The sequence below is a fragment of the Fistularia commersonii genome, chromosome 13 (assembly GCF_037954325.1).
Source record: "Fistularia commersonii isolate RoL2024-O1a breed Wild chromosome 13, RoL_Fcom_v1.0, whole genome shotgun sequence".
NCBI classification, from domain to species: domain Eukaryota; kingdom Metazoa; phylum Chordata; class Actinopteri; order Syngnathiformes; family Fistulariidae; genus Fistularia; species Fistularia commersonii.
Genome location: NC_141296.1, coordinates 4,523,619 through 4,549,667, shown reverse-complemented (window position 1 = coordinate 4,549,667; position 26,049 = coordinate 4,523,619). Strand labels below are relative to the sequence as shown.

Genomic DNA, 26,049 nt, shown 5'->3' with positions numbered 1-26,049 from the left:
AACTCTGTGTCAATGTTATTTTAGATCTTCATGTACAAAAATAGAATGCAAAAGTGTTCCCTCCAATTTTACGTTCTTTATGAATGATTTTGAAATATATTAAAAAAAAAAATACTTAAAACTTGTGGAAAAATCCCCAAACCAAAATATATACAGTTTTATGACTGATATACCTTTAGATCCACCAAGTTAAATACACATTGTATTCCCTTTGCCATTTTTTTAATTGTAAGTACTTTTGTTATTTTATTATTTTTTCCCCTTATTTCTAGAAATAAACATTTCTCACTCTGTTTATATAATTGACATTCTATTTTATTTAGCCATGTTCGCTTGTTTATGTGTTTTGTCTGTTTACACTATATATGTTCAATAAAATTGTAAAAAAAAAAAAGTAAAAACAAAACACCAGTTAAAGCGGAGTGGGGCATAGTGCAATAAAAATGTGGTGTGTTCAGTATCATCACTTCTGCTATTATTTTTTGCCCCCCCCCCAAAAAACTCCAGAAATATGCAATAACTTCCATTGAAATGTGATGTTTCCTTCTCATGTGAAAACACCATGTTTTTTCAAAATTTGCTTTGCTGAAACTAAAATATATTTTCTGAAAAAATATAAAATGTCTCTGTCCAAAGCTATTTTCTGATTGATATTTTTAAAGTTAATATATTATGATGCACCTCCTGCAGTTGCCATCAATTTTCTCTGTAAGTGGGTTGTCTTCATTCCACATGTCCCTTACAATTAAATTTACATTTCAACCTTCAAAGATTAATGAACTTATAATTGATTCCTCCAGCTTCCCTAAATGCAAAATATTCATCGTGGTGTGTTATTCCACATACGAATTTCTGTTTTTTGAGAGGCCTGCAACAACACAAGAAAGCAATATGAAGTTGGTAGCAAAACCCATACTTCACTCCACTTCTTATATATCATAACAATCCAACAAATTGTAGAATATAACTTTTCTTAGGCTGTTGAAATGTGTGGATTTCAAGAAGTGACATTGACTGAGCTTCTGGCATTTTATTAGTAACTGTACACAAGACACAGGTGTTACATTGAGAATAGCTCTGTTCAAAGACTATGTGTAACCTTATACACTGACATTTTGACAGTGAGTCCGTAGGAAGAACACGGATCCCTGAGACAAAAGCAGTTAAATTAAATTGATTATTCATTACATTATTAATGCCTGCATTATTCCAATGCTGACATGTCCGTCAGTGTTACAGAAAAACACTACTAATACCCAGTTGTTGCTCGTAATGCGGTCTTGTGCCTTCATTGTGGCCCAAAGACCCTATCTACCTTTTCAGAAAAGCAGATGGAGAGAAAGAAGACCAAACATAAAATTAAAAGAGGCCTGAATCAAAGTACCTTGTAACAAAAAGTAAAACAAAATGATAGCCTTGTCCACAACCATTTAGACCCAATTTGACCTATGTTACAATGACATGGAACAAACACTAGTCAAATTTGAACATAGGATAGAAAAGGTTTCTAAAAAGTGAAAACTAATAAAAATGTCCTTACTCAAAAGGAAGTTTAACATTTTAAAAATTCACACCTGTATGCCCTTGTTATCACCAAGCCAAAAATATGTTACATGAGCAGAGAAATTTGCTCCAAGTTGATTCTTTGACGCTTTAAGTACTTGAAATTATGTATTGTATGGGTGCAAAATAATACAGGAAATACAATACTATTATTCACACATTCATATTTGGACCATAGCAATTATTTCTTTACATATTTGGATAAGACACCATATTGTCAACTCAAAACACTTACCTGTTATGAAGCTATAGCTGCTGGCATTTGGAGAAAGAATGTTTTGTCAGTATTATTTGTTTTTACCCAACGATAACAAGTCTTAACCATGAAGTGTTGACTGACCAAACAAACGAGCTCAGTGTTCCTGGCTCAATATTGTGTTAAGTTTGGATAAGGTCAGGTCTTTGTAAACAGGCAACTTGAAGATTATGTATCAGCCATACAATTATGACATGCTGCCTCAAATAGTTTAGTTTTTTTCCACAACATCACATCAAATCATGGACTCCACTCAACATCTAAAGGGGCTGCTCTGAAGACTAACCTTGTCTGACCGGGTATATTTTGTGTGCGCAGGATAGAAAGGTACACAGTGGGACAGTTTAGCCATTTTACATTTATTCCCTCAGAAAAAATGATCACATAACCAGTTCTTAAGAGAATAACATATACTAATAAAATTATCACAAAAGGCATATTACAATTTGGGATATAAAATTGTAAAAACAAATGACAACAGAGAGCAATACTCTAAATTTTACACTCTGAAGCATTTACAGTGTCAAAGGAAGAAAAGCAAAGCAAAAGGCAGCTCTTTCAGCTTCAAAAATCCCTAGATATTTTCCATTATTTCATATCCATGAAACGGATGTCCATGATGAGCAGTGTATGTCTGGGCAGTGGTCTTGGCGCTGGTGACAGTACTTTCATCACTTGTGCTTGCGTATCAACAAAAGTCACCACGATAAAGCCACACACAGGGCTCTCCACTATTCCCTTTCTAGCACCCTCCTCTCCATCCTCTGCACTACTTACACTCAGCACATGATACGTAAGGTCTCTTCCTGGTGTCACCGGCACCAGCTTCAACTGTGTGTCATCCTGAGACATTCCAAGGGGTAGGCATGAGTCTGGGATGGACGGAGCCCCAATTTTATAAATGCGGACGTCAGCAAATCGCACTTCGAAAGAGAAAGGGTAGAAAGACACGCCGCGGAAGCCGTAAAAATACTCTCTGATCTTCTCGTCACGGGTTTCTCGTCGACACTCTTTGGAGCGCTCCACCACACCCCCAGACTTGGGCAAGAGGACGACCCGGACAAAGTGAGGAAGATCCCGTTTCAGTTCATTGTAGAGCCTCTCGTGGTCCAGTACCAGGACCACGTCCACCTCAAAGGCAGAAGCGCAGTGGACCAGAGCCTGGTATCCAGAACCTTTCACCCATCCACAAGTGTTGATGATACAGCCACCCACACTGGCCTTCCTGTTCACCTCACAGCGTTGAGAGAATACCTCTGCCAGGCATGATGTAAGCTACCCAACAAGACAAATTAAATGTTACATTGTGCAGAGAAAATATTCTATAATTTCCTGTATGTTGCTAGATTGTAAGTGGTTGAGAATAAGTCCCTTCTCACCTTATTGTAAAGTTTGATGTTGGTCCCAGGGGTTGTTGAGCCAAAGTGGTAAACCAAAGGAGCCTGGACAGAGAAACCCTCCTCCACATCTGCTGGGCGCTCAATGCACAGTGCAGATACTGTTCCAGGTACAGACACCTAAAATGGCAATTATGAAATAAACATATATATATATTAAAAAAAAATCACATTTCATTGTGCAACAATCCAGATCCAAATCTGTCCTGTAAAGAAATGCATGGAAATGCCTGATTGTTTATGAAATATCAAAACAATGATAAATAGACTTCATTTACTCTGGACTCCTATGTGCTTTTCCTTGTTAATATATGTCCTCAAACACACATATGGTATACATCCTCAGACAGTAGAGCCAACCAGCTAAATCAGCAACAAGGGATTGAGTAACTCAAGGACACTGCAAGAGTTTGTGGAGGTGGGAATGTGATACATCAGCCCCTTTAGACTCAGAAGCGTGATTCTAATCTGTTGCTAACTGCCAACATTTGGCAAGCAGTTGAATACAAAATAACTGTCTGTAATGGATTTATTTTTGAAAAAAAAAATAAAAAATAAAAAAAAAATCCTCAGATGAAAGTGACTGGGTGGGAAACAGGTCGCAGTTGTCTGTATTGTGTCGAAAAATATTTTTTTAACAAGCCCCGGGGCATGAGTGCGTCCAGGGAAAGCAAATGCACAAATGATGCCTGTCAAGGCAAATGAAACCAAATCCAAGTGCAGATTTTAACCATTATTTCCCTCTAGCTTGAATGTACCTTGGATGCTGTATGTAAATAAGAACCAAGTCTGTGTATTGCTTTTGCTGTTGAGGAGAGAAGCAGCATCAAAGTGTTTTCATTCGTTAAATTATTTGAGATTTGATTTAGCTCACAATAATGGGAAACCACAGTGGTCGTCTTTTTTTTGCATGTGGTCTCCCACGTACTCTCGTACTGTACACATGGGAGCAATGCCACATGGTATTTTGGCATTGTGTAAAATATAACAATGAACAGGTTTTGGGGTTCAGTGCAAAGTAAGCCACATATCTAAAAAGTGCAGTGCTCATGGCTTCAACTGTCGTATTTATAAAAAAAAAAAAAAAAAAAAGTATATGCTGACATATACGATTTCATATGTGCTATGATTTAACCAGACTGCAAACTTTAATTTTTTTCCATAAAAATGACTTCGATCTCTAGCTGGAGCAAAGCGAGGAACAAAATCGATATTCTAAAAGAACAGGAGGCCTCAATGGCAATTGCTCTTGTAAAAATAATTCTGTATATTATCTAAAGATTAAAATAGTATGAATCCGTTTTCATGATTATCTTACCCCACTCTGTCCCACATCCAGCTCCACCAGTGTGGGCCTCCTGCCCACTCTCACAGCATAGCTTAACAGAAGTCGACATACAGTTGACTTTCCCACATCTGTAGGTCCAACCACCATGACCTGAAAAAAGGATTCGAGTTTTAGAGGGGTACTTGAGGATTAATCCTTTTTCTTCCCTACTGGGGTCAAATATTTAACAATAATTTTGACATTTTTAAATCAAACAAGCAAAATATAAACTCATGAAAAAAAAATGCACTTATATAATCATAAATATAGAAAGTAGCTCTTCTTGTCATCTTACAGGACACCGATACATATAAGTTTACAAGTAAATTTACAAACAAAATATAAACTCATGAAAAAAATGCACTTATATAATCATAAATATAGAAAGTAGCTCTTCTTGCCATCTTACAGGACACCACTACATACAAGTTTACAACTAAATTTAGGGCTTCTTTTATCTTGTGACTCATTATATGTGCATCTTTCACTCTCTTTGTGATTTACCACTTGTATGCAACAAATAATAACCATGACATAATGTTAATCCATTATGTCCAAAACTGTAACATTGGGGCAGCAGAGGCTCAGTCCTGGACTGGTGTTGGGATGGAGAGATGTTAATCTGAACACTGCCAAGGTACCCTTGAGCAGGGCACAAAACCCATAAAGGCAGCATTCACTCACTTTGCATTCTTGTTGGGCATTTCTGTATATTTCAGATCTGTGTGTACAATGGAGTGTTGCGGGTAGGGTCACAGGGCAGGCCTATCAGAGAGCCCTGGGCTGGTTGCCACTCAATAGCAGAGCCACAAATAGAGACAACTATTCACACTCACAAGGGTAAAATTTCCCAATCTTTTCCAATCAACTTCTTTTTTTTTGGATTGTGGGAGGAAAACCCACGCAGGAAACCCAACTCCTCCTCATAGAAGGAGTTCTATCGATACCAAAAGGAGAATTCCCAATGAAATCAAACCTGGGTCCTTTGTGCTGTGAGGCGGAACACGCCACTGCATCATCTAAGTATGTAACGTATGTATGTTTGTATGTCACTAACTTCAAACCTACCCTTGGCCCCCTTTCATTTTCGCGCTCTGCTTGTTTTCTCATCTGTTCCAGGGCAGCGTGTGTGTTCAGATAAAGCAACATGGGAGTATCCTTGGACACATAGGCCACCTGGAGGTTAGAAAGTAAGATTAGTCATTATCACAGTATCATCAAGTGTCTCACACTCAATGCCAAGCAGAGAGAGTTACATCAGAATGTGAGTGAAAACACATATATTCCATTTTGCCAGTGCTGACCTCAGGTTTTCCATACAGATTCACACTACAGCCTTGCCATGTGAACACTGCGATCTTGGATCCAGGTCCAAATGTATACTTCTTGTTCCGATTCAACTCTGAGCCAAACACCTCAGCCATTCCTGTGAGGAGCTCCAACTCGACATGTTCTGCAGCATCACCTGCCTCCACCTCGAACCGAAGTTCGGTTTCCTTCTCGAGGTCAAATCTGGTGCTGACTTTCCCAGCTTGTGGGGCATCCTCATTTATCTTTTCCGCACCCTCCGCTGCCATGGCTGACGAGAGATTGTGTATCAACAGTAAATGATTCAAAACAGTAGAAAAAGGGATGACTAAATCACTATTTCAATTGTACTTCAATATTGGCATTTCTATTATGAAGGATGTTCGATAGCATTTTTCTCTCTGAATGTAAACTGTCTGCGTAGAAAGGCTTGTCAAACGCAAATTGACATTACAGTAACTTAATAGCAAAATTAAAACTGCAAATGTACAATGAAAAACCTTTGAGGAATATGTGAAACTTAATAATAACGTGTCTCGATGAGACGAAGAGACCAGCTAGTATTAGCTACAGAAGCTAAGGTAACGCTACCAGATATTATATAATATAAAGACCGAACTACGACGAAAACAGTCCATTGTAAAAAAAAAAAAAAAAAAAAGCCCTCTAAGTTTGTAGACTTGATTTTGGTACTTACAACCTGATGTAGATTCGTTTGGTAAGTGAAAATCATAGACGAAAACTACTTTTAACACTCATGGACGTACCCAAGAAGAACGCCTGGGAAAGTCGCATGCCGATGACGTCACGCCCACGGTCGTCAATAGTGATGAAGGTCGATTTCTATAAGAACGCAGTAAGAAATATTAGGGTTTTAAGTGACCATGCTAAACACGGACCGATCAAATGAAGAAAACGTAAGTTAAACCACCGGAAACGACTTCTAAATATTACATATACTTTCAAGACTATTAACTGAAAACGACAATAAATTTAGCCAATTTATTCAGATGATGTATTCCAGAACAAGTGTTCTAACTTTTACTCTCAATACAAACTCAGTAAATAATATAAAATGAAAAAACAAAACAAAACAGGATAATTGTATTTAAAAAAGAAATGTAAGGATATAGAACTAACAAAGCTGGAACTATACTGATTCATTAACTGCCAATACCCGTTGAACAAATTTTGAGTTTCAAAAACAAAGTGGGCCTTTCAGGTTGGGTCACCATTTAATGTAAATGATAAATACACAAAGTCCCGGAAATGTATGAAAACCTTTATTCACTTGACACAAACATAAAAATCAGTCAAAAAAACAAGTTTCAAAGGGGAAATGGACGTTATAAGAACTGGTAATGCTTCAAAGAACAAATATGATAGTACTTAAATGCCCCACAAGATGTCACTGTGTCTCAAAAGATGTGAACGGTAGCTGCTTGGATCAGAGGAGAGACTGCGAGTATCCACTTTGATCTCTTCTCGTCATTCTGCTTCCATGGATCATATCTTCTGATAGTCCAGCTGTATGTAAGGGAAAAGACATTTTGTTTTTACTCAGCAACATTACAGCCCTACTGTAAGCCATGCTAACAAACATCTGATCAACACGGTAAATGCACGTGCCACTGACCTGCTTGTTGCAAAGTATGGGATAGAATATATAGTTTTTAAATAGGTGTTTCAGACCACCAATGAAAAAGGTGGTTTGCATTTCAACGATGTAAACTTGACTAGAAAATAATCAAACAAGTTTTATGATCTGTGTGTCCTCAAGTGCACGAACTGTAGCTGGTTCATGTTATAAAAATCTAATATTATTGGTCCACTGCAACTGATTTGACTATAACTTGGTTTAAAAGTTAAAGTTCCGTTGTCTAAAACAAAGACAAACCATGATTTGATACATTCTGACAGCTTTAAGATTGCAAACCTTCATTTGGTGCCTACTCTACAGTCAGGGCCTCTTTTAGAGCAGCAACTACGACCTCCGGTTCTGGGAATTTCAGCTTGCGGGGTGGGCCTTTTTTAATTCCTGTCCAAAGAGAAGTTTCTTTTCACAAGACAAGAGGAAACCTGTGTTACTCTACAAAACAGGCAAAAACAGTAAATAATCCATTTAAAAAGTTAAATTATGCATGCAAACAGCATTAAAGAAACTATAGAACATGTCTATCTGTGTTGACATCCGGCTGGAAAAAGCAAAGTCATCTCATGGCAATGTCAACATATTTCATTCTTAAACTCTAAGTTTGGCTTCTTCTCACCGTTGGCTCCATCCACAAGAGTAATTTCGAAACTGTTTCTTCTGGGCTTCTTGGGATTGAGGACAACATTGATTTCAGGGCGTGCAGCCAGGAGTGCAGATTTCACACTCTCGGCATTACGCCCATATACTCGTCAGCTCTTGCTGTGGAAAATAAAAGTGAGCAACTGCATTTAATAATGTGCAGACATATATTTATACATTTTCATATTTTCTTTGACCACTTGCTCAAGCTCTACTCCAATGAAGGAGCAGAACTTTTTATGACGTCAAATATCACATATACTTACAGTATTAATACTACGAACAATACATATTCAGGGGTCTCATTTATCAACCATGTGTACACACTGAAGATAGAAAGTGACATTTCAGCTCAAAAGTGTGTATGGGGAAAACAGTCTGAGTCAATCCTCTTAAAGATTATTTAACATTTGTGATGCGCATGCAGCAATCTATAATCCCATGTAGTGCCGTGTCCCCGATGATGCTGGCAATATGAGTATCCATGGCTGAATCCTAGGCTGTTGCTTGTCCTCTTCCAGTTACAGATACATTTCTTGGGCTGTAACTAGTTTTTTGACACTAACCATTTCTTTTTAAATTTCTGAGACTGATCTTTCCTCTGATTCAACAGAAGTAACTGCAGCAGCTACCTTCTCCTGTGCTGATTTTTTTTTTTTTTTGTTGGTCACTTCTGGCCTAAGTTTTCCAAACTATTAACTTTTTACCTCAATTGTGGTTCCCCTCCTCCCCCTTGCCTTGTTTTCAGAGAAGGGAAAAAGTCCATTCACACATTTTTCAAAGGAATTGCTGCTACCATATATGGTCAATGCTCCATATGTGGAGCAGATTCTGAATGCAGATGAGCCTAAACATGCAAGAGCATCATTGTTTAGAACAGGTGGGATTTGTCAGAGATTACTTACAAGTGTGCGTACGTTTGATAAGTACAGATGTGTTTGTACTAACCCACACTCTAAACTTCACTTGTATGCAAGAATAGAGAACCTTTTCTATGCACAATTGATGAATGAGCCCCTTAGTTTTCCCCCAAAGGTGTCAGAAAACGCACCAATGTTCAATGACCACCTTTGGGCCATTCTCCTCCTCACCAGCCCTTTCTTCTTCTTCTTCTTCCTTCTCCACAGGAGGCTTCTCCTCATCCTCTGCCTTTCTCTTGACCCCTCGTCGTCCTAATTTGTCAGGGTTGGAAAACGCACAATTTCAAGTTATTGCTCCAAAGATGTAGACAAGGCAGCGACTCCTCGGGGCCCGATAAAACAAGCTATCAGCACTCGTGAAAACAATCTTAAAGTATCATGTAAAAATAATTTGCAATGGGGATGAATTGCTGTTCAACAGAACAGCTAAGGTAAATATTACTCGTATACTTTGTCCCATTGTAGCTGTATTAGTCAACCGAATGCAAATTCAAACATAACAATTCAAACCCCACAATTCATGTTTATAAAAATATAGCTAACATTCATTTATCCGGTTCTACGACACTTACCTGACTTCGGCGCCATTGCTGTTCATGCGCTCTTCGACTGTACCAATATCTCCTTAAACAAAGGGGGGTTCGGTTAAAACAAATCTTTAAAGGGCGATACCAAAAAAAACGTGTTTACAAATAATGTAATTTGTAAGAAATTACAAATAATCGGTTTAATTATTTTATTTGAATGTTATCAACAACAGTATTAAATGCCTTTCAAATCATGTAATTTGTTTAAAAAAGATGTAAGAGGAAAATGAAAAACTCCCCCCTGCCAAGAAACAAGATGAGCAGAAGAAGCAATAATAATAAAAATGATTAAATCCACAAAGGAAATACTGCTGTTCCTCTCTGCTGATATTCTCAGTTATCTGCGATACTTTTGATTTTATATTGCTTGTTATGGTAAAAGCAAAAAAGTGAACGCTTGAAAATGTAATATTTTGCAGCAGCTTGCAAACTGTGGAGTAGAAGTGGAGAGGCCCTTTGCCCCCCATACAATTGTTCTAAACCCTTCACATTTTATATTGTAAATCTTATTAAAGATTGCCCAAAGGCATCCAGTTTACATATGAAAGTTTAAACAGGTTCTCAGGGAATTTTAATATCACCTATTTTGAACAAAAAACATCCAGAGGATGTCTTCTGAGTGAATGCACGTTCACCGACGTGTTCCCTATTAACCTGCGATTTACCCAAAATACCCCCAAATTTGACTTTTGCAAGACACCATATAAAACAATTGCGGGAATCAAGAGAAAATCCTGTCAGGCAACAGATGGAGTGATCGAATGACACCAAAGTCAAAGCAAATATGGCATCAACAAAAACCAAATCCTTTGGACCTTTCACAGGGGACATAGCGGCAACACGTATGACAAGTTAGACAAACTCAAGACGTCGCAAATGGCATCTCTGCCAAGACAACAAGTTCTCTACAACCTACCAGAACCCGGGGACATGAGTCACCTATAAGCAGTCATTTATTCATTTTTGTTATGTTTTCCCTTACGCAACAAACTAAAGCTCACACGTGCTACATTTGCCATGAATGAGTCTGTTACTAACTGTGCCAGTTTGTTTGTGCAAGGCAAGACACAAAGCTACATATGATCCCTGGAGTTTCTTCCGACCCCAATCTGGTTTTGCAGTCTGTTAAAATGTATTTTTAGCTGTTAGTGCTACATAAACCATCAAGGGAGCAGACAGGCCATTGGACAGATGTGCCCTTTTTCAACTCCTTATTCTCTTCCAATTATGACCGTTTATTCAAGACCAGATGAACAGGCCGCCTAGCTGTTGTTCTGGATGCAGTGAAGTCATTGATATGCGCAAAGATTTCACGCATATTTATAAATTCAGGTCCCTTTTAAGTTTTGTTTCCATTTGAAAAATCAATGCATATATTCTAATAACATTCTGAAAGCTGTCAAAAACATGTTTTGATCAAATCAGAGGGGTAAAATACCTATTTTTTCAAAATTAGTTTAGAACACACTAAAATACCTTGCTAATTATTGTATGAAATAAGATTATCAGGTGGTCTGCAAAGATTTATCACACTGATTTTCCTAGTTGAGGTTGAATTTCGTGCCAACCACATTTATTCATCAGGGAGAATATTTTGGCCTCTACTAAAAGATACCCCAACATTTTTACACACTCATGCTCCCTCAAGGATGAATCCTGCTTGTTAGTATTCCAAAAAGGTGCATCGCCTCATGACCATGGTAAATCTTAGCCCAAATGTAAAAATCTACACAACTGTCAGTTTGAGACTTTTGCATGATAGTCCTTGGAGCCTTTTAACAACGGCATATTTTTTCAAATTTGTTTTTGGGATTCTGGAGGACAGTGTAAATATTTTCCTCGCAGTTGACATTGTCTGCAATAGTAAGCTCGCACGAGGGCCTTTCGTTGCTTAATTTTTAAAGTTTTTGCAAAATATCACAAGTTCATGGTTTATTGGGTTAAATTTTTTATTTCAATTATTCTGTCTCCGGACGTCTAGATTCACTCTTCTCCTTTGCTGAAACATTGACAGAGCTATTTCCTTCTTTCAGGGCTTTCATTTCCATCGACAGACTGAAAGTGCATCAGCGCCACATGTGGTGTTCACAACTTATCAGTTATGGATTACACTATTCTATTTTACTCTATTGTATTCTATTTAATTACCTTTTACGCCTCTCTCATACTCTTTCTTGGTTCCAGATGTCAGAATTTCAGTTTGCCCTTTGCAAAGTGGATATGTGCAAGGGTTAACGTCAGCTAACACGCAATCAAACACACCAACACATGAGAGCAAACGCACACTCTCTGTCAAGACGGGCATAACCATGTAGGGGAGAATGTGCGACAGCAAGAGAGACAGAACGGGGGGCTTTTTGACTGGTAGAGAGACATAGCTGTCAGTGCATGACAAGAAGGCACATGCACAAAAGAGAGGAAGAAATGCAGAGGCAAGAAAATCCACATGGAGTCAGGGGATATTTATTGAGTGGGTAGAGTGAGAAACACATTTATTTGATTATGGCCTTGCTGAGTTTCCGCATATGGAAATAAAGTATGTCCCATTAACACCTCGGCCGCTATTTTGCAAACGCCTACAGATGTACCATGACATAGAGGAAGGGTGATCACACAGATCACATGATATATAGCTGTACATTACACATGACAGTGAAAGTTAATTGGAGTTCATTTGTTTATTTTTTAACAAAATAAAATGTATTATTTTCACTGTACAAACAGTGCCTATGAAACATACATAGGGTTTGCTTGTTTGCTTAAAGCCATGCTTTTGACTAAATGGAGCCTAACAGGGAAAGAAAGTGATTTTCAGCTCTTGCATGCCATACATTAGTTATATTGTCTGTGATTACACAATGTACTCCTCGCCCTACCGATCTTGCAGATTTTCAAACTCAAAACCACTGATAGGGAAGTAAGTTTTTGAAGAACTTAAGCAAAAACAATGCAATTAATTGAGAATTTTGGCAGAAATCAGCAAAGGAATTACAAGATCAGTTTTGCCTGCTGATTTAGAACTGTCCAAAAAAATCCCACAACAATAAACAAACCACAAACCCGAAACACAATCGTAAAACGGCTACGAAGAGCCACTAAGCGAGGCACGCAGTTCTCCTGCCTCATGGTAGGGGGCGCTCGTGATTCCATGGATTCTACTTGGGACTCCTCGGCTGCAGAATACAACGTCAGTAAGCTAGATTTAGTAAAACAAGTGCAGACATCCATTTATTTTTTTGGACACGGATGAACTTCATTTATAAGTAAAGGTAACACCATAATAATTTTTTTAAATTAAATGTGCCTTTTTCTGTGCAGTTTGTATGTGTGTACAATGCTGATGAGATTTTTAAACATAACCCGTTATCTGCTGCCAATCAAATGGTGAATAAGCTACCCTGAAGGGTTCATGTGTTTGTAAATCCGATTGTGATGAAGTCAGTGCCTCACCAGCCGTGAACCTCACCACACGTCACTGCGAGAGGCTGTTGATATTAAGCATTCACTGAAGGGGCTTTTCTGGCTTGCACGTTTGGGTGAAAATGGCATGCATTTCTGATTCGCACAAGATTTGGGACTGGATTTTTAAAACCAGCATGTTTTATTGGTTGTTGCAGACGTATCTCTTGAAGAGGCTGTGCTATGTGGCTTTTTTTTTTGCTTTCTGTCAAGTTGGAGTGTTGTCCAAACATATTTCACAATATTTCACAAGACTGAATAACAATCTTTTTCTTTCGGAATGTTGATTTGGGTCTTTAAAAATCCATCCATCCATCCATCTTCCTTGGCATATCTGGGGTAAGGCTGCAGTGGCAGCAGGTGAAGCAAAGAGGCCCAGACTTCCCTCTCCATCTTAAAAATGGCTCATTAAAAATCTTAAAATGGCATCTTTCACGCGGCACACTGAATAGTTGTGGAACACAGCTAAAGCCAACACATAGATCAAACATTTCTGGAAAACCACCCACTAAAACTTCCAAACACAGACCACAGCATTTTTCAAAAAATATTCATTTTTAGCTGATCGTGGAGCAAATACCAAAAGCTGTAATTGAACCCTGACATTAGTTTGTGACATTTCCATTTTTCAAAGCAAGCGTGGTTATTAACAAGCCACATATGTATGATGATTCACCTTCCTGTTCAACTGCAGGTGTTTTTTATCTCAGAACAGTATCTTGCTGTTGTCGATCCCTTTCATTTGCCAAGGGAAAACTATAGTTATCTTTGATTTAAGAATAAGAATAAGAATAAGAATAAGAATAAGAATAAGAATAAGAATAAGAATAAGAATAAGAATAAGAATAAGAATAAGAATAAGAATAAGAATAACTTTATTTATCCCGAGGGAAATTGTTGTGCCAGAGTTTCAAGTAAAACATAACAATAATAAATAATGTAGGAAATTGTATAAACAGTAAAAAAAAAAAAGGGGGGGGATAAGAAATTCAAATAAAACTATAAAGTGTCAAAGTCAAGGCTATAAAGTGTTTTAAGGTTTTCAGTACAAAGATTTGAAGATACCCTGCAGCAATTTTAGGAAATGCCTTTATCAAAAATAAAGCACAAACCTAAAACTGGACTGTATTTGAATGCAACATGTAAAAATAAAGAATAACCATAACCAAAACAAATGAGGGGACACAAGCCGGTAAATGAAACCAATGCAAACTGTACACCCTGTTTGCAACTTTGCACCTAGAGGTGCATTGACAAGTTCATAATAACACTAATGAGCATCATCATTATGGTGGTGAGTGTTAATCTGTTGAGTGGGTGTGTTACCTCTCGGACAAATTGTCACAATGTCATCACAATCCTTTTCCCATTCTGCCCCTCTGTGAATGATGCCCCAGCAACCCATTCCCCCTGGTGCTGCATCCCATAAACTCACATGCACACAAACACACACACAAGTGAAAAATCAGTGACAAGAGAGCTGGTGGCCGCAAGTCATAATCAAAATTCATTTTTTTTCACCACATGTGTGCACACTTTCCCAATGCGCCAAAAATGAGCACAACTGATATTCGCCGCTTTTAAAATTATTTTCTCAACTTAGGCAGGAGGCCTGGAGGAAGACCAAAGAGAAGATTAATCGATGTGATGAAAGAGGACACGAAGTTAGTCGGTGTGTGAGAAGACGATACAGAGACTAAGGTTGGATGGAGGAGGCTGATTTACTGTGGCGAAAGGAAAAGAAGAACAAGTCTTGCTTGTTAGATACAGTTACGCTAATTTTTCCACTGTGGTTGTGTTCATCTAATGCGACGTGAAGATGTAAATGTTTTCTCGACTCATTATGGTACGTTTAGGTGACAGCCTGCTTAAATCAGCCCTTTTATTGGATTCTTTTGCAGGTTATATGAAGCAAGCCTGAAAAGAGAAGCAACGAAGAAACTCCCAACCATTTCAGTTTCATCATTTCTTTATTTTTACCAAAGCGAAACACTTCTCTATTAGCTTACTATTGAAAAATACATCATCTAAAAAGTTTCACAGCATCTTTCATGTTTAACATGTGTCACGGTCAAGAATATAACATGTGAGAGTGATGAAGACTAGCATGTGGTCCTCAGGAATAATGCAACATACAATCACATACAATCATAAATACCCATTACCACTGCAAAAATACACACTTGAGTCAGGTCCAAGGGAAATATCCTCAAGCAGTTTTATTGTCAGTAGTCTGTTTACAGTCTGAAAAATATAAGCATCTCAAAAACCTCGCACTATCAAATTTCCTCCAGGAAAATATGATCAATATAAGAAAAACACAAATACACAATTCATTGACATACATACAGACACACAGTTAGACTCATCCCAACATCCAGAGAATGTAATGAAACCCATATTCACGCACAGACACACAGACAAACAGACACAAAACGAGACACCCACTCACGCACGCGCGCACACACACACACTCACACACACACACACACGCATAACACGACTAATGAAAGTGGAATCCGCAGGATGTTTGTTTTTCAGTTTACAATGATTCCATTCACTCATGATAACATGCAGATTATACAAAAAGCAAAAATCGGCTGCAAAACAATTTGCTTATGCCGAAATTAATGAGTAAAACGATTAATTGTCAATTTCTCGAAGCAATAAAGAGAAAACTGAAAATAAGACAAATAGTGATTTTTTTTTTTTTTTTTACCCTCGGTCTTTAATGCAAATTTGACCGCCTCTTCTATCGTCACAAACAAAAACAAACCTAGCTCCAGCTAGACTAAACCACATATCAGTAAGCGATGGGTGTTTGTGTAGTGATGTCTGTGCTGTGTCCACTTGTGGGCGGCAATGGTGTTGGTTTGCTGGCATCTCCGGGATCACAGTGATTTGAATCCCGTCAAAAGAAGGTTTGCTTCTGCATGCAAATCCTTTTTTAGATGAACGTTCAACATTCTCTTGACTAATAATTTTTCTTCGCAACCCTTCCTGCATTTTCCATCTCCCTTTTTTTTTCTTTTCACAAAGACTCCAGGCCATTTGTGTTCATCCATCTCTCTCTCTCCCATATTCTATCAGTGCCATATTAATGTGATTTTTTTTTTTTTTTTTTTTAAATAAAATGCTGAAATGAAAAAGTGTTGCAATGGAGACACATGAGTCACAATGCCTGTTTTGATATTAGAAAATATGTGGACCTCAAAAGCGTCTCCCATATATGCTGTTGTATATTTCTACAATCGCGCTGTCACTATAAGAGCTGGTTTTAATGATGTGATCCATTCTTTTCCCGAGCCTGTAGTACTGCCTCAGTGATGGAATTCTTTTCAGTTCTCCATCACTCCAGCAATTCCCTGCTCTCAAAAATTGATCCCAGGTGATCTTGTTTATCTAGCTTTCATACCATAGCATCAACTGCACCTTGAGGAGGTGAACAGATAAACCAAGAACTGACTTTTTCTTGGGAGTTAGAAAGAGCAAGAGAAGAAACGGTGGGAGAAAGACAACGTTGTGCAGAGACAAGTTCAACCAAAAAGGAAATGTAATGTGAGAACTGAGAGGGGTAGGAGGCGGAGGAGGAATAAACTGGCGAGGAAGGAGGGAGATGAGGACGAGAAGGCTGAATTTTCGTAACCCGGTGGACACTCTAGCTCGAGGCAGCGGATGGAAGCATCTTCGTTGCCGTAGTTAGCCCAGTATTCTTCCGGGTCGAGCTTAGGAAGTGCGGCTTCGTCTTCCGACAGTTCGTATTTGGAGGGAAAGGATTCAAAGGGTTTTTTGGGGAGGTGTTGAGGCTTTACCGCTGAGAATGGAAAGGCCTTCACTGTCTCTGAATTTTTCTGGTACGAGGACTTAGATGAAGAAGCGGGCTTGTGCTTGGAGAACCACCACCTAGTTTTAGTACTGAAGGTGGTTGTGGTGGTTCCTGCAAGAGAGCCGGGGTCTGGTAGAGGGCAAAGGGCGAAGTCTAGCTCCCGGAGGAATCTGAGGTCTTGCCCGCGGCGTTGGGACGGTGAGCTGCACACCAGGTCAGAGGAGGAAATGCGGGCTTTTCGGAACCACTCCCAAAGGGATTGGGCCTCGCAGCCGCAAGACCAGGGGTTATCGTTGAGACGGAGGAACTGGATGCCCTGGATGTCTTTCATTGTCTGGCCCGGCAGCTCAGCGAGGGAGTTGTTGAACAAGTAAAGAATGGTCATTCTGCCCAGATCACGGAAAGCCCGACGGTTGACCTGCCTAATGCGATTGTCATGGAGAAGGAGACGGTCTAAGTTGACCAAGCCTCGAAACACGTTCTCTGAAAGGGCCCGGATACGGTTTCCATGCAGGAAGAGATGCGTCAGATTGACTAGATCTGAGAACAGGTCATCCTGCAGGAAGTGGAGTTGATTCTCCTAAAGCAAAATATAAGAAAAGTTAAGCCTGGCGTGATACTTGAGTTTGTTGAGAAGCAACAAACTGCAACAAAGAACAACATATCTGCTACTTGAAACGATTTCCATGCAATATCGTTTAGTAATATATAGAAAAATAAAGTGAAAAAAGGAGGGCAGAATTCTAAATTAAAGAAGACCGGGCTTTCCGAGACAGATAAGAGCAAGCAGGCTTTTTAACCTTATATCACGATATTTCATTGTCCCATATCTAGCTGAATATTACTGTACTGATTGGAGACCTACGTCTTTTTTGATCGTCGATATTTCTTAAACACCTTTTTTTGCTCCCGTGTATAAACAGAGTCGACCCACATCTGGATCAGAATTTGTCTGCATCCACTTCTTAACAATGGGAGTCATTTTTATTTAACAATATGAGCTAAATGCTTACGGGGTCAGACAATATCTGAAAAAATAAAATATTTTTCTAAAAAATATTTTCTAAAAATATTTCTATTTTTAGAAAATATTTTCTATATATTATATATATATTTTCTATTTTTTTTTCTATATTTCTATTTTCTAAAAAAGTAAAACAAAACAACTCCTCCGAGTTATGGATAGAGTGATTTGTGATATATTAATTTTCATTAAAATATCAAACACATGGTGATATTTTTTGTCTAATTGCATTTTCATTAATTTGTAGGAACATACGAAATGGACATTTGTGACAATCCGTGCTCAAAAACTGCCATAGTAGTTAACTGTTAGAATCGCGTGTTGTGTAAAAGGTGTTCTGATGGTGCTTTTACCTGTAGGTAGAGAAACTGCAGGCTGTACAGCTTGTGGAAGAGGTGATGAGGGATAGTTGCCAGCTTGCATCGGTGCATATGCAGGCTCTGCAGCTTCTCCAAGCCTCTGAAAGCTCCACCTTCTAGGTGCCGCAATGAGGGATTGTCACCCAGATCCAGCTCCTCCAGCACCCTGAGGTTACTGAAGGCACCAGCCTCGATCCATGTGATGTTGTTGCCATACAACCAAAGTACCTGTAAACGGCCGAAGAGAGGAAACAGCGGAACGGAGGGTCAAAACAGATTCACACACCGCTAAGAAATTAACAGCTGCAACAATACCAACCTGTGTCTCGAAACCGAAAGAGTCGGCGCGAAGCTCCGTGATGCGGTTGTTCTGTAGAAAAACACGTTGTGAGTCATAGGGTACACCGGCTGGCACCATGGTGAGGTTCTGGGACTGGCAGCTGACTGTCATGGGCGTAGGGTAACACACACACAGCCTGGGGCACGCTTCCACCCCACTCGGCTTCATGAGCAGCCAAAGAACCAGCCAGAGACAGAGTCCACCTGAAAAGAAAAGATAGGATAAGATAAAAAAAAACACAAAAGACGAGTTCGCGGTTTCCGATCTCAGCGGAAAATGCAACCCTTTATGAAAGTCGTTTGCGGAGGGAGATGCTGGTTTCGGCTGTCAGTGATTCTTTCGGTGCTCTGACCCCTAACTTTGTTGTCAGAGGCTTATATCAAATTCACCAGGGTTGCATTACAGAAATCATTCGACCATTATGTACCTGATCGCTTCACACGCGCTTACGGTGTGGCGCAGTTTACAAGTCGCGGCGTGGATTGATTGAAAAACAAAAAAAAAAATAAATAAATAAAGCACAAGATGAAAAGGGAAGTGACCTGTGCGAAGCAACCTAGTTTCCGACTTTTCTCCGATATGCACGAGAACGGGGGTTTCAGTTGAGAGGATTTAAAAAGCGGAAGGCGTTTGTACAGCAGTAAGGTGATCAGGATCGCTTACCGTTCTTATCAATAATTCCCCCGCTTCTTGGCACGGCTAGGATAACGGAACACAAAAAAAGCGCACGCATGTAAAAGTACATGCATGAAATTATAATGAGGTTCCCATTCATTTGCCCGCACGCAAAATTTTCCAGCGGCTCACCTCTTGACCTCTTGACAAGTTTACCTCGAGCACCGAGCCGGAACTGAAATCGGGGGGCGTCAAATGAACTTTCCGACAAATCTAGACTTTTTTAGTCTTTGTTATTACAAGAGATGAAGAATTAATTAAGAGAAAGTACATGGGTAAATATGTAAATAAGTTCTGCTCATCACTGATGTCATTATCTCCCCCGTAATAAAACACAAACCAGAGTCAGATTGATTCACTGATGCAAATCGGGATGGACCACGTTTCTTGAAATGAATATTTCACTGTATTTGGCTTTTAAATCGATACAGAATCCCGTGCGTAATTTGGGAGCATGCCCGAAAAGCGTGCAAAGTGATTTGTGCGTAAAAAGCGTGATAAATGTTCAAAAGCAGAAATTTATCTGCAAATTTATCCCAAAAAAATAACAGAAGCTGAAGAAGAAAAAAAAAAAAAAAATGTAAAAGTACTCACTCTTGAAATTTTGGGCGCCGGAGCACCTCGCAGTCCAACGAGTCTCCATCTTAAACCAAAAGCCGAAAGCGAGTTAGCCTGCGAGGCGAGGGGTTGCCTGCTTGCTGCTATCTCTGCTCAGGTTCAGCTCTGGTGTCTGAGTCGCTGCGGCTTGGAGGCAGTGACGTGCAGGAGTCCCGGGAAGCCGTTTATACTCCGTCCTCCCTCCCCATCGCCCACGAACGTGGGCAGCTGGAGGATTCACACTACGTCAGCCCAGGAGGAGGGAATGGAGTCACTGGAGGAAGAGACAAGAAAGGCTTTGTCCTGTCTGCTTACCTAAGACACTGTGGAAGAAAAATCATCACCAAGTGAACATAATAAATGCTATACAGAATGTTTTATCTCCATTCAAGACAAGACAAGACAAGACAAGGAGATAAGATAAGATAAGATAAGATAAGATAAGATAAGATAAGATAAGATAAGATAAGATAAGACAAGACAAGACAAGACAAGACAAGACAAGATAAGATAAGATAAGATAAGATAAGATAAGATAAGATAAGATAAGATAAGACAAGACAAGACAAGACAAGACAAGACAAGACAAGACAAGACAAGACAAGACAAGACAAGGAGATAAGATAAGATAAGATAAGATAAGATAAGATAAGGAGATAAGATAAGATAAGATAAGATAAGATAAGATAAGATAAGATAAGATAAGATAAGATAAGATAAGATAAGATAAGATAAGATAAGATAAGATAAGACAAGACAAGACAAGACAAGATAAGATAAGATAAGATAAGATAAGATAAGATAAGATAAGACAAGACAAGACAAGACAAGACAAGACAAGACAAGGAGATAAGATAAGATAAGATAAGATAAGATAAGATAAGATAAGATAAGATAAGATAAGATAAGATAAGATAAGATAAGACAAGGAGATAAGATAAGATAAGATAAGATAAGATAAGATAAGATAAGATAAGATAAGATAAGATAAGATAAGATAAGATAAGATGAGACTTTATTGATCCCCATTGGGGCAATTTGAGTGCCATAGAAGGCCACAGGGCAAGAGAACAAGTATCAAAAGACATTAAAAGGACAGAGACAATAAATGAACAATAGATAAAGACATTAAACAGGACGGAGACGACAACAAATTAAAAAAATCAAAACTGCTACACAAGAAGGGAGGAACAAAGAGATAAGTTGCAGTCGGTGGCCAGTAAGTAGAGATGCGAGGTTATTTGTCATCTACTCTCACTTTAGAAAAACGTAGTGTGTAGGCTGAGCCTGTATTTGTTTTCGATAGTGTGACAAGCGTTCCCGAGGAACCAGAGGGGCAAAGGTGAGAAAAATGTGATATTAGACTGAAAAATGATTGATCTCATTGAGTGTAGGTGAGCCTGGAAGGAAGCCAGGAGCCGCTTTCCAAACCACAGGGAAACCCAAAAGTGACGACGGAGAAGATTTGGCCTCATTAAAAGACGTCCTGGCATCGACAACAACATCGAAATCCGTGGTGATCTGCCTGTTGTCACGGCCTCCTCGAACCGGCTGGAGGACAAAATGAGCTAACGCAACATATGGACCGGTTACACTTGAGTCAAGATGACTTATCAATGACAAATCGCGGTGGAACGACACCATCGATCCAGTTACATAAGCATGTCCCGTTTTCCCGATTTCGAAAAGAATGAAACGACCCCGGTAAGGGACGCCGCGACGAGATGACGAGGGGAGAGGTTTACTCACCACCAATTCCACCATGATGCACATCATCTGTTCCTAAATGAACACACTGATAGCCCTGTCAAAGGTCATCCACAAGTCCAAGCTGTGAGAGCGGCACAGGGGCAGAAGCTGAGCCTCTCAAATCACAGTTTCTTGGCTTTGACATTTGGCTTTCTCTACTGGAATTGTGAGTAGCAGAAGCTCAACCAAGTAGGCTTTAATTGCCTCTATGGGGGGCCGTGGGAGAGAAAAGAGTGTGTATGTTGTGGGGAGGAGGTTGTGTGTTGGTGGGGTTGATTCACAGTGTTATGGTCCCAGGGTAAATCAACAAAACTCCATTTTCTTGGATCCCATTTATATGAGTGTGTGTGTGTGTGTGTGTGTGTACTATACATGTGTTTTGGTGTGTTGGTGGGATTGATTCACAGTGTTTTTGGCCCCAGGGTAAATCAACTAGACTCTTCTTGGGTGCCATGTGTATGCATGTGTGTGTGTCCCTTAGAAGCGCTCCCTTACATCCTCTCACTAACTAGTTGCTGTGTCACAATGAATCACGAGCGCACTGGCATTTGAAATGGTGTAAACACAGCATGTTCAAGGGTTCTGTATATAAAATGTGTTGCTTTTCCATAACCCCCACTCACTCTCACATGCATAGCGCTGTGGACCTTACACGTGGTCAATGTGTCTTTCTGCCCACTCAGTCCTGGAGGGCAGAGTCAACAGAATCCCCCCTCCTCCCAAAAGCTCTGAATTTTGTGCAAGATCTTGATTGTTCTGACTTAAAATCCAGTCAAAGTCAATCCAGATTTCTTTATGCATCGGCGTTTTCTCCCATTATCGCCTCGGTTAGTGTCTAATAGTTAGTTTGAGCACATATTAACCATTCACATTTGTAAATACAGCGTGAGGTTGTCTAGAATGGTATGAGTCAGATAAAACGTGGGTTTCATTTGGGATTTCTTGGTCTGACACGACTTTATCATTGAATCATTGTTGTACTTATGCATGATCTGAAGGGAATCTTCTGAATATAAAGTATGTCGTAATTAGAATCGTTTCATTTGCCAAGTACAGCGTCACTGCCAACGCCAACGCACACAGAAATTTCTCTTTGTGTGACAGAAACCTTAAAAATGAAGTTATAAGAAAAATAAAGAAAAGTTTTTTGACACCTAACCTCCTTGGTATAAAGTACATATTTGCATATTTGCACCCAGACCCTTTTTTTTTTTTAATATTCTGGAAACTAACGCAATGTATACACTCATTCCTCATTGCCCAATATTTTCAGTACAGTTTAGGTGAACAATAAAATCCCCAGGACTTTTTTTTTTGGATTATACTTTATTTTTTTAATTCATTTTATCTTTTTTTTTTCTACTCGTATTTTTAACTAGCTTGTCACTCTTGTCTTTGTATGTCTCAACAATTTCCAAGGTGTGGGATAATTAAAGTACATCTCACCTCATCACCTCAATCCAAGTAAAGTTATGTAAACAAGTCAATTTATGATAGATTAATCAAAATAATTAAAAAAAAAACTAAAATAAAACTAAAATGAAAAAAACAAACAAACAGAAAAACAAGCACAGAAAAACATGAGAAACTGCAAAGTTAAAACAGCTGATTTGGGCAAAAATATATAAACTGCAACATAATATTTTTATTCAAGCGATGAACAATTCAATCTATATAATCTGATCTGAATTAAGACAAAAATGTGTCCGGTGTCGACATTTTAGGAGGAGCCGGGAATCGAACCAGGAATGTTCGGTATGTATCCCCTGAGCCACACTGCCCTTAAAAAAAGTAGAGCTGGATGTGTAAGTAATGTAAGTTTTCACCAAGCGTGTTTTCTTTAGGCTTATCGTTATTTCGCTATCACGTACACTGCTAAAAAAAATAAAGGGAACACTAAAATAACACATCCAAGATTTGAATGAATGAAATATTCTTATTAAATACTTTGTTCTCTACACAGTTGAATGTGCTGACAACAAAATCACACAAAGATTATTCATGGAAATCAAATTTGTTAGCCCATGGAGGTCTGGCTTTGAAATTAAAGTTGAAAAACACACAAAAATTTGATGTAATGTCCTTAAAACAAGTCAAAATGAATCAGTTTCGCTTCCTCGGTTTGATTTCATGGATGTGTGATTGACTTGGAGCCATTGTGTTGTTTAAGCAGCCCCTTTATTTTTTTTGAGTAGTATATATCCAATGTAAAGTCAAACGTGAAACACTTATAAAACAGAGTATAGACCAGGAGCAGGCAAAATTTTGGGGCTATAAATTTGGGGTTCTAAAATTTGCCAGAGGGGGCCAGGCCAGGAACAGTTGGATGGGGTATTTGTGTAGACTAATGTAAATGACATTGATCGAATACAATAGAAGTACATGCAAAATCCAATGAGTGAAAGGATTGGACAATATTTTTGTACTTTTGTTGTGGTTATTCTCAGGATGGATCTGTTAAACCGGATCTTGACGGGGTTTGTTGGTGTTTGTAGGTCAAACCAAACACTGTCAGCATCTTACGTGCCGTCCTCCGGATGTTTACCATTATGGCTCATCGCTAATTTGAAGGCCTGCATAAAACTTGCTCGGGTACTCGGCTGTTTAATCACGGTTTGTCTATGACAAACTTTTGCAGAGTCTGTAAATTAGCATGGTTAGCATGCTTCGTGGCAAAGTTGCAGCTGATATTGTATTCTTTGAAAACCGCAGCTGTTTCTTGCCGCATCAGGCATACGGCCGTTGAGTGGACTTCTGTGAAAAAATATATTAAACACTCACTGTCCACTTTTACAGAAGGATTCAAAGGGCAAAGGGAAAAAGCGACATAAAGAGTAACACAAAACAGTGCAACAAATGTCAATGTGTATGAGGAAAACGAGCATTTCAGAGAAAATGAGATTTCATTCTATAAAATTTCAAATTTGGCAGGCCGCTATTAAAAAGCCAAATGGGCCATATATAGCCCACAGGCCGTAGTTTGCCCATGCTTGACCATAGTTGCTAGACGAAAGCAGGGGTGGGCAATTATTTTGGCTTGCAGGCCACATTTCTTATTTCATTTTTATGCGCAGGTCAAATAGGTATCATGTAAATTGGACAAAATGAAAATTGCAATTCAAGTATTTATATTTCTTGGCATTTTATTTCAACTTTAAACTGATTAATGATCATATAAATGTACAAACATTATTTTGTATGTAATCATCCATACAAAATTAAACAACAGGAAAAATTATGGAGTTTCTAAATTGAATTGATCAATTAAAAATATTCAAAGAAAATAGTTTGGCGGGACGGATAAAAAAGCAAAACGGGCGGGACGTGGCCCGCGTGCTGTAAAAATGCCCAGGTCTGGACTATATAGTATAGGACATTTCGTGACCCACTTTGCAAATTTTTAGTGGTGGTTTCAGGTGGTTCCTTTTGCTGTTTTGTCATTTAAAAAAAAATCAAGGCTACAATGATAAAAGAATAAATTACTTTTTTCGCCAGCAGCCCACAACAAATGGAATAGGGCGCATTAAAACTCGCCACATGAGGCCTTTATTTTACTCCCGGGACACTTTTGCACGAAAGGACCACAAAAATGATCCTCAGTCTCTGGGACAGATTCAGATTTTTTTTCATCCAAAAAAAAAAAAAAAAAAAGAAATGGAAATCAACAAGTCACCTCATTAACAGACTGGATCATTTTTATCCTCCACTCCTCCCACCATTGCTCCTATTTTTGTCAGCCATTTGTCGAAGAAGTCTGTTTTTGAGACCGATGACGCAGTTGCCCGGGAAGAACCTATCACCGTGCACATGTTCTCCACACATGCAAAAAGTGACAGACTTGATGGGGTGCATCGAGATTTCTGGGCACAACGTCGTCCTGCGGTAAGAAGGGGAGAGAGAGAGGCGGGGGGGGAATTGTTTCTTGGCAGCAGCTTTCTCCCAAAACCATGCAACCACAAGTAGGACATATTCACCGCTAGCGTCACGTCAACACTTGCTCAGACTGAAAAGCATCTCAGGAGACAAATGTTTTGAATCTAACCGGTCAATCAAAAAATTTGTCTCGATGAATACAAACAAATCAAAATCAAACAAACTTTGCCTTTTTTTTTTTTTTTTCTCTCAGCATCTCACACACAAATATCGGGGCGATAGTCGTGCATTTATATTTGTTGCATCTTTGTCGCTATAGAACCCATTTACGTGGCAGCGGCACTGCTTTCATAACCCGTCGCCTATTCCAGGCATTCAGTTCAGAGTGGGCCGATCTATCAACCCGAGGTGAGATAGCTGCGATAAAATCATAAATAAGGAAGTTTGCTCAGACACACATGATAGACTCTTTAATACTGACGCAATGCAGAATTGT

At 39.0% G+C, this 26,049-nt stretch overlaps 3 protein-coding genes across 4 annotated transcripts; all 3 read right to left on the bottom strand.

The window, feature by feature from the left end:
- Positions 1-2,159: 2,159 nt before the first annotated feature.
- On the bottom strand, positions 2,160-6,674 carry clp1 (cleavage factor polyribonucleotide kinase subunit 1). 2 transcript variants are annotated; one of them, XM_086157976.1, is made up of 6 exons: positions 6,619-6,674; positions 5,848-6,122; positions 5,612-5,719; positions 4,535-4,654; positions 3,199-3,336; positions 2,160-3,094 (listed from the first exon to the last, which is right to left on the bottom strand). In XM_086157976.1, exons 1-6 carry the CDS (start codon positions 6,644-6,646, stop codon positions 2,408-2,410), a joined length of 1,356 nt encoding a protein of 451 aa, XP_086014102.1. In that variant the 5' UTR covers positions 6,647-6,674; the 3' UTR covers positions 2,160-2,407. The 2 variants fall into 2 exon arrangements, with proteins under 2 accessions (XP_086014102.1, XP_086014103.1); XM_086157977.1 differs by having other exon boundaries at positions 6,549-6,642.
- A 396-nt stretch (positions 6,675-7,070) lies between these two features.
- selenoh (selenoprotein H) lies at positions 7,071-9,674 on the bottom strand. Its single transcript, XM_086158484.1, has 5 exons — positions 9,637-9,674; positions 9,196-9,316; positions 8,122-8,264; positions 7,788-7,907; positions 7,071-7,378 (listed from the first exon to the last, which is right to left on the bottom strand). Exons 1-4 carry the CDS (start codon positions 9,650-9,652, stop codon positions 7,801-7,803), a joined length of 387 nt encoding a protein of 128 aa, XP_086014610.1. The 5' UTR covers positions 9,653-9,674; the 3' UTR covers positions 7,071-7,378; positions 7,788-7,800.
- Positions 9,675-15,810: 6,136 nt separating this feature from the next.
- Positions 15,811-20,068, bottom strand: rtn4rl2b (reticulon 4 receptor-like 2b). Its single transcript, XM_086158240.1, has 4 exons — positions 19,929-20,068; positions 18,639-18,862; positions 18,314-18,547; positions 15,811-17,516 (listed from the first exon to the last, which is right to left on the bottom strand). The coding sequence occupies exons 1-4, from the start codon at positions 19,975-19,977 to the stop codon at positions 16,647-16,649; spliced, it is 1,377 nt and encodes a 458-aa protein (XP_086014366.1). The 5' UTR covers positions 19,978-20,068; the 3' UTR covers positions 15,811-16,646.
- Positions 20,069-26,049: the final 5,981 nt, after the last annotated feature.

Bases quoted from the DNA above. Each gene is read 5' to 3' on its own strand.
- clp1 (XM_086157976.1), bottom strand. From the start codon at position 6,646: ATGCGACTTTCCCAGGCGTTCTTCTTGG. The intron at 6,123-6,618 runs GTACGTCCATGA...ATCTCTCGTCAG, and splicing joins TTCCCAGGCGTTCTTCTTGG to CCATGGCAGCGGAGGGTGCG. The intron at 3,095-3,198 runs GTGAGAAGGGAC...CTTGTTGGGTAG, and splicing joins ACATCAAACTTTACAATAAG to CTTACATCATGCCTGGCAGA.
- rtn4rl2b (XM_086158240.1), bottom strand. From the start codon at position 19,977: ATGGAGACTCGTTGGACTGCGAGGTGCTCCGGCGCCCAAAATTTCAAG. The intron at 18,863-19,928 runs GTGAGTACTTTT...TTTTCTTTTCAG, and splicing joins CGGCGCCCAAAATTTCAAGA to GTGGACTCTGTCTCTGGCTG. The intron at 17,517-18,313 runs GTAAAAGCACCA...ATTTTGCTTTAG, and splicing joins TGCAGTTTCTCTACCTACAG to GAGAATCAACTCCACTTCCT.